The sequence below is a fragment of the Ammospiza nelsoni genome, chromosome 5 (assembly GCF_027579445.1).
Source record: "Ammospiza nelsoni isolate bAmmNel1 chromosome 5, bAmmNel1.pri, whole genome shotgun sequence".
Lineage (NCBI taxonomy): Eukaryota > Metazoa > Chordata > Aves > Passeriformes > Passerellidae > Ammospiza > Ammospiza nelsoni.
In genome coordinates, this window is record NC_080637.1 from 13938131 (window position 1) to 13951593 (window position 13463).

The 13463-nt window shown below is 37.4% G+C and overlaps 1 protein-coding gene across 3 annotated transcripts in view; it reads right to left on the reverse strand.

Annotated features, from left to right (window-relative positions):
• Positions 1-674: 674 nt before the first annotated feature.
• ATXN7L1 (ataxin 7 like 1) overlaps positions 675-13463 on the reverse strand; it is a 111182-nt gene continuing 98393 nt past the window's right edge. The window contains exons 10-12 of one of the 3 annotated variants that reach the window (XM_059472305.1): positions 10404-11355; positions 6472-6546; positions 675-3318 (exon numbers count right to left, since the gene is read on the reverse strand). In XM_059472305.1, coding sequence (XP_059328288.1) covers positions 3277-3318; positions 6472-6546; positions 10404-11355 — 1069 coding nt within the window. In that variant the 3' untranslated portion in view covers positions 675-3276. Of the gene's footprint in view, positions 3319-3360; positions 3771-6471; positions 6547-6629; positions 9178-10403; positions 11356-13463 lie in introns of those variants that run through there. The other 2 variants (XM_059472306.1, XM_059472304.1) reach the window with 2 other exon arrangements.

Here is a 13463-nt window from a genome sequence, read left to right on the forward strand (position 1 = left end):
ATTGCTTGCTTTTAAAAAAGGTACTGTAATTGTGAGCATCTTCCCTACAGTATCTCCAAGACAGTTTCCAGATACTTCATAAAAGGAGCATGAAAATGCCCATATTTCCCAGATTTGCAGAAGAGGGTGGCTGCAAGAGAAAAAACTGCAATCCTCTCTGCAGAGCTGTCGAGCCAATGAACAATTTAAGTCTCATTTGATCTGTAATTGGAACAGGCTTTGCACAGAACAAGAATCTTAACGCCTAGATAAGAGCTGCGGGTTTAGTATTAATGATGATAAAAAGACTGGTTATAAATTTGTCCTGCCCATTGAAGTGAGAATTCCTAAATCTAGCAGCTGTAACAAAGTTAATTCTTACACTGATAAGGAATGAGAAAATGCATTCAGCTAAGCAAAGGAATTTAAAAATGGTTTATCAGTGCAAAAAACCTCAGTAGCTGATGGCTGCACGTGTCTTGACATGTAAATACAGAAACATTTCAGACATGAATGCCAAAAATAATCCCAGGGCAATTCAGCCCTGTACAGAAAGCTGGGCAGATCTTTTGAACTACTGTGGAATTCTCAGGGCAGGGCATCTGCCAAGTGTATTTCAGCCTCTGGGAAAAGAAAGCAATACACACCATTTTTGCTTTGCAAAAAGAAATAATGACAAACCCCATCTGTTTCTTACAAACATATAAATTATTTTATTTACAAAGCCATGTTACAAAAAAAAATAATAATAAAGCAAAAAACAAAAAATACAATCGCTCACTAGAGAATATCTCCAGGCCCGGTGTTGAACCATGGCAGTATCAATCAGATACATGTTTGTTCTGGTTTTCCTTTTTTAAACTGTAAGCCATAGAATTTACTATTTACACCTACTTTAGACATTTATTCTGCTTACAATTATCACAAGCATGGAATGAATTCTATTTGATACTGCTAATACATAAAGGTGCAGGACAAAGAATGAAAATACTTAGTGTTACAAAATATGGATTGTAGAAAAGAAATTGGCTGTACAAGTATGGCATTTTTTTTCTTAGAATGATTGGACATGCTTTCTTCAAAAGTCTTCTGGAAAAGGTTCTAAAATCTGTAGTAGGAAAGCACAATATAGCAGGTGCAAATTCATTTCTGTGCAACAACAGTTATTTAATATATCCCATGACTGACCAGCTATGCAAAACCCACAGAGTTTTGTTAAAGTGCCATGGGTCAACAGCATAACAAAATATAAGGTGTAAATAGAAAAATTTCTTTTTTTCTTCTTTTTTTTTAAAACAATAGTTCACTGAGAATCAGCAATAATAGAATATGCTGTATAAACTATTCTCTACAAAGGTCGATCAGCACTATTTACAATTGTTACATCGATACAAAAGAAGGCATACAAGTTATCCAAGTCGCTTTTTATGGCTGACGGGCCTATGCATTGCGTATGTGGAACAACCAAAGCTTCTGAGCCTCTATTGCTGGAAACAAATCACAAGGTTTTCAGGCAAATGGGGAAGAAAAAGAACTACAAGTGAATGCTACACTAAGAATGCATTATAGGCTGGTCCAGTTTGTATCCACTTTTTTCCCAAAGGTTTACTTCCATTTCATTTTGCAGGCTAAAATTTCCGATACATTTCATTAAATAATGATTCTTTGATGATGAAAGAACACCACGAGATTTTACTTCGTGCTTAACTTTCCTGAAATGCTGTCAGGTGTAAGCCAGTTGAAAATAAAATTTAAGCAGCATTCAAAGGACAGGCTCCATAATTCAGCTTTCCAATTAAAAGATGCATGGAAACAGCTAAAGCTTCCTAAAACTACAAAATTGCTCCTTCAGTCACTGATTAGCATTATTTCTCAGAAGCAACCACTGAATCTCACAACCACTGTTTTCCCTCAACAACTAGAAATAGCAGTTCATTGATTACAGAGGATGACTTTGTTACTGAGATTTTTAAAATCCTGCAGTTTTATAACTCAAAATAAATTAAAAAAAAATCAACATAGTACTGCTCCTAAAACTGAACAAGACAAAAATTGTGCAAAAATAACAAAGATATGTACACATTTTTCAGTCTGAAGAAATGTACAATAAAAACATAATTCAAAGAACATTTTAAAAATATAAACATTGCTTAAACTTTCCTAAGTTTCATACTGTTTCTGAAACTATACCGGTCAGTTAGCTCTGAAGTATAGCAAAACATAAATTATTACAAAATTAACACTATAAAAATTTATTTTAAGAATATTTCTAAACTTTTTTCAAAGGGTCTAGCCTTGTTTATAATTGCTTAAACATTTTTAGTCTTAAAATTTGCCTTAACCCTTCTTTTTTTAAAAAAGAAAGTAGTAATAATCTCCCTATTTGCAGTCTCTCGCCTTTCCCCAAGATGTAAATAAACCAGCATATAAGTGCACTTTTAACACTGTAGAAATAAAAATTAACTCCTCTGTACTATTGTTCCAGTACCTAGTATTGGCTTCCTGATTATAAAATCTATATTTTATTAAAAAATTATTCAGTAATCCTATAAGAAACACTGTCAGTGCAATTCTATTAATGCAAGCCAATCTGCTCAACTCCTGTCCTCGCAAACCAAAACTGCTCACTGAAGTTATCAAGTGCTGTGTTCTTAAGGGTCTGGAAATCCCTCAAGATATGGGGATTTTACACATTGGGCCCTGATAACAGTAATTACAGTTTGGTGCAAAATTCTGCTATGCATTGATTGAAGTATAGATTCCTTAAGAGCCTGATTCTGGAAGAGGCTGAACACTCAGAGTTCCCACTGAAATTATTAAATGCTGTAGGTACAGAGCACCAATCAGGATTAGTCCCTAAAGTTGCAGTGCCCCAGCTGTTTGCAAATTACTAAGAAATGCACTCAATTTTTATCCATAGGACAAGCTTAAATACAGAATTACTGTAATTTTTATTTAATGAAAAAATTTGGAGAGCCTTTAAATAAATTCAAATCATGGTCTGGATTTTTGTTTTGTTTTGGAATGTCCATTGTGTTCTGGTTAGGAAACAAAGGGAGCATTGCAACGCTAACAGCTTTAAAAGGCATGAAACATAACCAAGCAGAACGCACAGATCAGTGGCAAATACAAGTGGAAAAACTAAACAAATCACTATTACAGTTTTCTGTAAATTTAATTCTCATTAAAACCACAAATTCATAAAAGATTAAATCCATCTGCAGGACATAGAAAAGAAAAACCCTGTGGAGTAGGGCTGCTGAGAGCTAGAGATTATAGGCTGGTTCCTTTTCCTTGTTATGGAAGAGTCCTTATTCTACCAGTCCGGTTTGATGTCTTCTAAAAGAGAAACCAGAGCCAGGTTCAAAATCACACAATGTCTTTTGGTATAAAACACTTCAATAATGTCTGTGGCTGACAGTACTCAAAGCAGGAATTTATTTCAAGTCCCTGAACTAAATTTCCTCCCTGTTTACTGATTACATTAGACCTTTAAGAAAAGGAACTGCTTTGAATAAACGGCATATTTCCTTTTGGGACGGTCTGATCTTAGTAAGCTTTGGTGAATTTCATGTTCATTAACTTGGTTATCATTACAAATAAAGAGCAGCAATTAGACGACAACTCTGAAGAATCTTTTCCTCTACACAGCATGTTTTCATGCACAAGGAATCCTCACACAGCACACACGTTGTCACCTTCCCTTAATAAACTGATCTAGTTATTCAGTATTTAAAAACCACCGCATACTGAGGTCTTGAAGTGTTAACACTTTCAGGCACCTAAAAGCACTATGAAGACAAAAAGACTTGATTAGTTAAAAACCTAGAACAAGAATAAAATCTGGAGAAAACAAACTTTTAATACATACAGGCACAAATAATTTGACTGTAAAACTATCATTCCATTAATTATTTTTAAAGATCAAGTAGTTTTTGTAGGGAGAAGTAGAATTTCTTTTACTAAAGCAACAATAATAGTTGGAAAAACAGGCATGCTTTTATGTATACATTCCCTAATTCAGGTCTCAAAGAGGGGCAGGAATATTCATATTAAACATTAATTGAGAAGAATCTGTTTGAGTTCAGCCTGATGGAGTTTAACACAATGGGATGGAACTGACAGGCCCACAACAATTCTCATCATCCACCAGTCCCACAGGAGAACCCGAGTGAACTTCAACACATGGAGCAAATGACCAAAAGCAGCTACTCCTGTGACATCAGAACAACTACAGGCCACCTTCAGCTCACAGCTCAGTAATGAGAAACACTCAGTTATGGGTGGCAGGTGACTTCCACAGCACTGCCATGTGTCTCTCACTGTCACTGGCTGCTTTGGGAAGCCACAGGAAGCTCTCCCAGCCGGACTGCGCCCGGGCAGTCACAGCACAAACGAGACTGGGGCGTGGGTTGGGTTTACAGCCCAACACAATTTTCCAAAAGCCACATTCATTCTCACCCAGCCACTCAGCCCTGTGGTGAGTTATGGACCCTCTCCCTTCTCTTGAGAACAACAATCCTCTCCCTTTGGCTGCCCCTCTGAGCCAGCAGACAGCTCCGCCAGGCTGCCTGGCCAGGGAACACAGCGGAGGCAGCCCAGAGGAACTGCTCCATATGCACACTGAGCTCAGCAGCTGCAACTCTGCTTCCAACTGCATTGTTATGAGTCTGTTGTTGTGATGTATTCATGAAAACTTGCCAGATTTTTCCAACTATAAACCCTGGTGTATAGCAGAGATTGTCTCTGCCTACAGACCGTGCTTCACTTGGACTCCCTGATTCTCATGGTTATAGTTACACTAACATTCAAAACAGGAGAGCTCAGCTTGCACAGCAATACCTCTACTGACACAGCACATACTTGTAGGTCCACTTATTGTTACCTAACTATTAACACCTTTATAATGAAATATTACAGCATAGTTTAAGGCAGAAATTTTATTTAGGGACTATTCAATTTGCTAGATTGGAGATAAAAGCTGCCAACAAAGCAGCTGAAATTTGACAGTGACAAGCATTTATTAAATAGGGAATCATTACTCATGGTTCCAAATACTAAACACCTGTGTAAGTTTAAAAAAAAAAAGTTTAATAGAATTTAGTATCAACTTGATTTTTTTGTATTTATACTTTGAGCCCCAAATTCAACTACCAAACTGACAAGCATTTTTAATAAGCAAGAATTTGTGGGGCTTAAAACAAGCAAACACTTCTATTTTTGATAAAGTTATGAAAACAGACAGCTGAAAAGCTCTGCAATAATCTCAGTTTACATAGAGCTGACACAAAATTAATGTTTTGTACTCTGAGGTTTTCCCCATGGGATCTAGGCAACAGATCCCAAGAAGTTCTGCTCCTCGGGTAGTGTCTATGTTATACTAACACAGGAGCAAGATGTTAAAACAAAAACAGTTTTGCACTTCAGAACAGTTTGTCACTGGCAGTTGGATGACAGTGTCAGACAGGAAAATGCCACTCCTTAGAAGCATGAAGAAACTTTCCACTTTTTCCCTTCAGAGTAGCTCTTCCATATTTATTTGCATTCAGCAGTGAGAGAGAAAAAAATACTGTTTGGCAGTTCATCTAAAGATATGAGAGATTCAGAGTATTTTGAATGGGCATAAAGTGTGAGTGTGGGTTATCATTATTATTCTTTTCCTGCATCTACACAGCAGAAACTAACAGCACAGCCATTTGGAATAACTATTCATGCATAATTTAGCCAGAATACATAAACAGAATTCTAAGACACTGGCTGTATAGAAAAACCCTCTGGATTACATGTGACTACACCTTGCTGAGGTGGGAAACCTTTTCACACTAAAGAACTTGATATTATATTCTTCATAAAGTACTCAACTTGGGAGAGTCAAATAGTAGGGGCCATATTAAAATAAACCAGGGTATCAGTCCTCCAGACAGATGAGGGCCAGATCAAAAAAGCTGAGTTACAGCATTTATTATCATTATCTAACTCAGAGCCTGTTTAAGAAGAACTCACATTACACATGAGTTAGTTATGCTTTCAGATTAGTTTCTCTGAATAGTCAATTGCCTCATCTTCTCTGTCCTGTTTCTGCTCTCCCTTTGCTGCAACACTTCTGGCCTATTTTTAAATGCTCCTGTGCCAGTCTGGGGACTCTGCTGTGCCATCTTGCTCAGCACGAGAAGTGGGATAGAAAAAACAACAGCGATCTGCTGCTGCTGCTGCTGAGCCTCTATCACCAAAGCAACAGCCAGTGAGCAGCACATGAGCCAACGTGAGCTATAATACAGGTGGTGAAAAACAACCAAAAATGTGTAATTCATAATTCTTGGAGGGGAAAAGAGCTGGAAAAATTATATGAGAGGAGAAATCTATTACTAGCTCACCAAAAGGCAGCTTCTATAAATAACTGGATTCATAAAGAAATTTTGAAGGTTTTATAACATAAAATGTTTCAAAACTGCTTACAGACTACTTAAGTACACTTTTTTAAAAGCAACTTACTTGTCTGTTGTGTACTGGGTTTGATGTACTCGAAGGACTGGATTGTGACAAAGCTACACTGCTATTTTTTCCAATCTGAAAAACATTAATTGAGCAGTATTGAGAGGCATATTTGTCAGTTGAATTCAGATGCTGATGATGGCCTTCCCTTCCCTGTGTAACGTGGTACTAATCATGTTGCATTTGGAACACAGGTATTTTGCTATTGCAAAAGATACACTTCAGATAGAATCACCTTTATCTCTCAGAGCCTGTATAATTTAATAGTCTTAAAAGGCACATAAATACTGTTACAGGTCAGAAAATAACATACAAAACAGTAGCTGAAGGAATATAAAGTGCAACCCCCCACCTCTCTAGACTGAAATACTGGTTTCTCTAGTTACTGGAGTCACTTAGGGCAGCTGCTCCAAGTCATGGGATCCTCCCCAGGAGACCTTCCCCACTCCTGGGGAGCTCAAACCAAGTGGCCAAGCACCACAGCATGCCCTAAATTATTCCATTTTTCCCCCATATATCATTACTCAATAAGTAAGTATTAATCAAAAGAATGAAACTCCAAAGGTTCAAATTTGCATTTGTATCCATTTACTGCATCAGAGAATTTCTTTGGGAATGAGTGTAAACTGTAGTACACATACATACATTTTAGAAGTACTTTGTTATAATGCTACAAATATTCCAACAGCTTGTTTCAATGTTTGTGGGTTCACAGCACTCTGCAAGAGCAGCCTGTCATAGGTTTTTGTACAATGACCTGTAAACATGGTGTAGATATTTCTGTTGTGATACAAGAAGGGTCACAGCTGCTGAGTCACAGCAGTTAGTTCCTCAGGGGTTACAAGACTGATAAAACTGAACCATGGACACCTGTCTGTAAATGGCAGATGACTGCAGTGTGAATAGTTGTTTACAAAGTCACTGACTTCAAGTAACATCATTTTAATCCTTTGATGGAGAGGTAGCAAGGACCTGTCTCCTAAGCAGTGAGAAATGCAGCAGCCAGTTCTTACTGACTTGGGGCTGAGGCATGGGCTGGCAGGGCCTGCACAAGAGCAGCTTTCTCCTTCCCTTCTGCAGCACTGTTGGTTATTCTGCCATTTCAGATTCAGAGTGAAAGGTAGCTTCTCTCCTCCTCTCCAGACCTGCCCTTTCTCACAGAGAGACTGAAACAGTGTTCTCTGCTCACACTCTGTCCAGAATAAATGTTTAAAGTTTTTATTTGCAGCTAGTTTTGAAGGTGCTCCCGTGGTGCGCAAAGATTGAAAGGATGAGTCTTTGCCTGTCCTGCTCCCTTCAGCTTGTTTTGCCTGTCTCAGCTGTTCTCTAGAGGATAACATACCTCAGCTACAAATCTTCACTGAAGATACACAACCTTTTATCTTTCCTGGTCATTCAGAACACTGGGACACATCTGCAAATCTTTCTTCTCTGCATGAACCATTGCAGCATTCATAAACCCCTTCATAATAAATACATGTCCTCCTTTTAAATGGAGAAATAGCCACACAGGCTGAACAGGTACAGCACTCTGAAAGGAAAGAAAGTTTCCCAGATGTCTTGGGTCTTTAATGATGGGAAACACCATTTCAAAAGGATAAGTGGGAGGCCAAAACGCAATTTTTTTTTTTTGCCAGTGTCCTTTAAAAATAAAGTGTACTTCAAAACCCAATGATTAACATTTCCAGTTACTATCTATCCAGTCTAGAGTTGAATTAAATAAGAAAACTCTACCTGAGCCTATCACCTGTTGCTGTGTTCTTAATTTCTTCAATTTCCCCTATTACATGAAGGAACAGGAGTAAGATTTTAAGATTTTTTTTTGGGTGGGATTTTTAATGTAATTGTATTTCTAGAACACATCAAGTCAAACAGCACAGCTTAAAAGGGAATTTAAGTGTTGTATTCTCCAGAGCTTCAATATACACATGTAGAGTATGTAATATTTGACCCATATGCTTAAATGGGTTCAAATTCAATTTATTTTGTATTGCATAGAGTATCTTTGTCACAAAGACAGTTAGCTGCAAGCTAGATTTCTGAAATACAATTAACTCCATTTTACCTCCTATTTTTGAGGAGGTAACATGTTTTAATAGCTGTATCATATTTAATATAATGTTTTAACATGTTTAAATGACTGTATATTGTAACACTCATTACAAATATTTAACCTCTTACTTAAGAAAAAAATACTAGCCAGAATTACATTTTTACAAATATTCAGCAAAGACCTCTGATTGATTTCTTGTGGTTTATTTACTTCTATTGCTGTGCAACATGATGAAATACATCACAAACTGAAACAGGGATGACACACAGGAACAGATTTGACCCCAGGGGAGCTCAGGATTTGAACTCAGAATCTCTGTAAGATTTCCTCACACTGTGCCAGCTACAGACACGGTCTGTGTCCTGGGAAAAGATGATACAATTCATTTCCTATTACCCAAGTTTGCACCAAAGCACCAATTCGTACTTACTTTTTCTTTCCATTAGACACCTTAAACCTCAGGGCAATTTAATCTTTTTGGGGACACATGTTTCAAAATTCAGACTGAGTGACAGAAGGAAGAATTTACAGCAACCTCTGCTGACTTCAGTTACTTGAAGATCAGATTGCAGGACACATTTAAGAGGCTTACAATAGAAAGACAATGCCACTTCCCATTTTAAAAAGCCAAACAAGTAATCTCTGTTGCACCTCTGCTGGAAGTAGAAAAGAGAAAATATACTTGCTAGGCCATTCTTTGAAACATTCATTCTGTCTCCTACAGCAGTTTTAGGATTCTTTTATTCCCTTTTTCCTCTCCCATCTCTGCCACATTACTTATGGATTGCTTTGCCCTTACTATCTTTTCAAAACTCCACTTTTTTTTTAAATGTGCAATATCCTAAGGAAATGAGAGTTTCAGAAACAAAAAAAATCCAAACCAAACTAAACCAAAATTTCCTAAGCTACCTTCTCTGGATTCTCTGAGGTATCCTATTTTCTATGGCTTTGTCTTCCAGATGCCAGGGCCAAGTGTTGTTTTATGTGCACAGCACAGCACTGGACACAGTAGCAGAATGAAACAGTAGATCATTATAAAGATCATATTTAGATCATTATAAAGATCATATTGGCAGCTTTCCCACCAGATCTTACTCCACATATACTTTTGTTCTTGTGTAGCACCACTGAAAGAGGAGCCAAAGCTCTGCTGCTATCAATGAAGGAAGCGTGTGCAAGCTTATCTGCTGCACTGAATTCAGTATTCTGTGAACACAGGAACACTGAAAAAGTAACCAAATATCCCCTAAAGGTCATCCAGTTAAGAACTTAATTTCTTGATTTTTCCAGTTTCAAACAGGGAACACCTCAGACTCTCTCCAGGAGAAAGGTTGATGTGTTTTACATCTTTACATCAGAAGACATATAAAGAGACTAGCATAGCATTAGGAAATTAACCAGCAACAAGTTTGGAAAAAGAAATAAACAGAAATTCTGACTCTCATCTTCCTATTTTCAATAATACAATTTATTTCAGAGAGATGAGAATTAAGAAAAATTTTTTTTCTAAAAATTATTTATCAATTCTGGACATTCAATTTTACTTTCAGAGATACAAATAGGTACTTTAATAATTCAATAAAAAAATCTCATAAAAATATTTTGAGAAAGTATTTATATATATACATATATATATATATGTATATATATATGTATATATATATGTATATATATATATATAAAATTTTTTTAATTCTCAAAACATCTTTCTATGACGGGTACAAAACAAATACAAATATGTTTCTGTATTAACCTAGAAAGTAAGTTGTGTGATGAAAACCCATCTGAAGCAAATGTGGTATTTTCTTTTCAGAATGGATGAAATATTTCAAGGAAGTCAGACATGATCTGCAAAGAAATAACTGGAAGAGTCCCTTACCTGCCGAGAGATGGAGCTGCTTGTAGGATCTGGCACCGCAGAAATAAGGTTGGCAGTGCTCTTTCTATGAACACTATTCATACCAGGCATTTTAGTGATTTTACAGGCTTTGCTACTAGAACTAGAGTTTTTACGTTTTTTTCCTTCTGATTTGTCAAAAGAAAGGGGTAGAGAAGACACTGCGTTGTGTGCTCCCAGGGAGTGGTCCCCTGAGTGGTGCACGAGAGAAGATACAGACAGGTTAGAAGTGTCAATACTGCTCACTACCATGCTCATGTGTTTCACTGAGTCTGCTGAACTACTTGACAGTGAAGTCCGTCCTGAGGGCTCCGATTTGGCACTGAGTGGGCTTGTTCCATTATTGGTATTGTGCACAGACACACTGTTATAGGAGGATGTTGCCTGATAGGAGTTCAACGTTGAACTGGGGTTCAGGACACAGTTCTTTTTGTGGGACCCTGAAAATGAAGATGAGGAAGATGTCTGCAAAGATAATGAGGATGAGGACGACAACGAAGACGACGACTGCGGCTTTTTCTTTTTGTTACTTGAAGACTCATCACTCCGAGATGACAGGTCTTTGACTTTTGAGGATTTGCTGGTTTTTGTTTTGGATGGCTTGTGGGATGGGGAAGGGATGACTGCTGGCACTGGTGACACAGCTGATGGCGCCTTAAAAGTTGAGTCCATGATACTTAGGCTTGCAGCCACGTGAGGGAAAGCTGTGGTGTGTGACATTATGGAATTCGTCTCTGCCGTTGTCACAAAGGCTGCATTTGATAACATGGCTGATGTCATTATGTAAGAAGAAGTGATCCTTGAACTGATAGGTGTTGAAGGAATATACACTGCACTGGGGTTGCTGAAGGGCTGTAAGACTGATGCTGGAAAAGGAGTGGAGACATGTGCTGCTGGAGAAGGCATGGGACTGTCTGCCGCAGGAGGGATTTTCCTAAACAGAAAAAGAAAGGGAAAAAAAGGAGATAAATAAAAAATTCCATCCAAAAAATGCAGATAGGAAATAATTTCCATTAACATATTCAAAAAGGCAAACCTAGTTCATTGTAATTTTGATTCCTATTCTATTCATCACATACAGCAATTAAGTACACAGTATTACAATTTAAACACAGTATTACAAATTTCATTTCCTTTTTCCTTCTCTTATTTTACCAAACAGTTAAAAATGCAAATAAAATGCCCGACAGTGGCACCTATACATATCCTAGTCACTATGTTTCATTAATTACATATATTTTGCTTCAAAGTTCAGATTGTGGAACAGTTTCAATATCAACCTAAACTCATAGGTTAGATTTCATTAAGGCAGTAAATGAGCCAGTCTGGGGGGTTGTGAAGCACTTAATCATTGAGCACAAAGAGGTAAGATCACCTATTTCCAAATGCAGTGCTATTCCCAACAGCTCATTTGAGAGCTGGTTAGGTGGAATTAAACGGGCAAATTATTGATTAATTTTCACTAAGAGTGAAACATTGACAAGATATTAAACAGAGCTTAATAATAAGCTTTATAAACAGCTGAATACTCTTTTGAGAAGAAAGTATAATAATATTACCTGTGAAATCAGTAGGATGTATTCAAATTCCTTTCCATTCAGCCATCACCTATTATTTTACCTAATGTGGTGTTATTGAAGAACCAGACCTTCATAATGTTGCTTGGAAAACTATTATGTGATCTTTTCCAATTATTTAGACTTATATTTAATCCACAGTTTAATCCTATTTCTCTTTTCTAAGAGGCTGTACAGCCCCATAACTCTGCCCTTGTTATCCTCACTACTGACACCTTTCCCATTTTTAAAGGCTTACTCTTGCCCTCACAGAAGTATGATAAAAGAGCAGCCCTGGGTGTGCTGTTTTATCATAAATCAAATCCTAACGACAAGTGTTCTCTCCAGGTATTCCTCCTAAGGAGATTGTTGGACAGAACACAGTTTATGGCACAGTTACACAAGGGATTCCATACAGTCCATGCTGTCAGAAGTGAGGAAATCCTACTGCCTGCCACTTGCAAGGCAACACAGCTGCTTATCAGAGCTGTCCTTCAGGTTCCTTTTAAAGAATGGCCAAAAATTCCTACCCACCTTTGCAAAGTACTTAGAGAGCTAGGGATAAAAGTAGTTTGTTAATGTTAGTTCTGAGAACATGGCCCTGCATCCCTGCACCTCTGGCCACAGCTGCAGAGCTATGGAACAGCAGCCTCACACCCAGCTCTGCCTGGGGAGCACAGGGAAAGGTCAGCCCAGAGGAGGGCTGAGGACAGCAGAGGAATAAAACAGGGGTGAGGCACTGTCAGCCTCCTGTGCTACACAGACAAGTGAGTATGGCTGGGGCTCATTAAAGTATTAGAGATTACATAAACAGCTAAAATTTGGGAAAACTTTTAAAATCAGATTTAGTGGGAGCAGGATAAGGCCTGTTTACTTCTGGTTTCGAATAACTATTATAGAGGTTTGGTTTTCTGTACTAGTTTGTACTAGTGGTGGTATGTATTTTTTCAGATGCCCAAGCATCTTTTCTCCTGACAAACAAAGCCAATAGGTAACAAATTTTAATATTCCTATATAAGGAAACTAAAATATTTTTATTTGTGGAAGGTGACAGACACTAGTTTACAAATTTACAAAGCAGATTGAGCATGATCAGTCTCTGAACAGACATGAAACTGACCCTTTTATGGCAGAACCAACCATTTCCAAACTCCTAGCACAATGGCACCATTATCATTAAGTTACTAGGATAGTCAGACAAGCCAAGCTTTAGTGCTTAAAAATATATATTTAAATAAAAATCAAACCTTGTTTATCTAATGGCTGGCATCCAAAGAATATAACACAGTCCTGATAATAAACAGTGACATGAAACACTGCACTTTAGCATCATTACATTCAAGAAGAATGCATATTCTGTAGCAGAATACCCCCAAAAAATCAATCCTATCTGTCAATTCCATGAACTTTTAATTAATTTTTTTTTAAAGAACTAACATTTATTTTAGAAATGCAGTCTATTTCAATGGCTCTGTGTAGTAAAAGC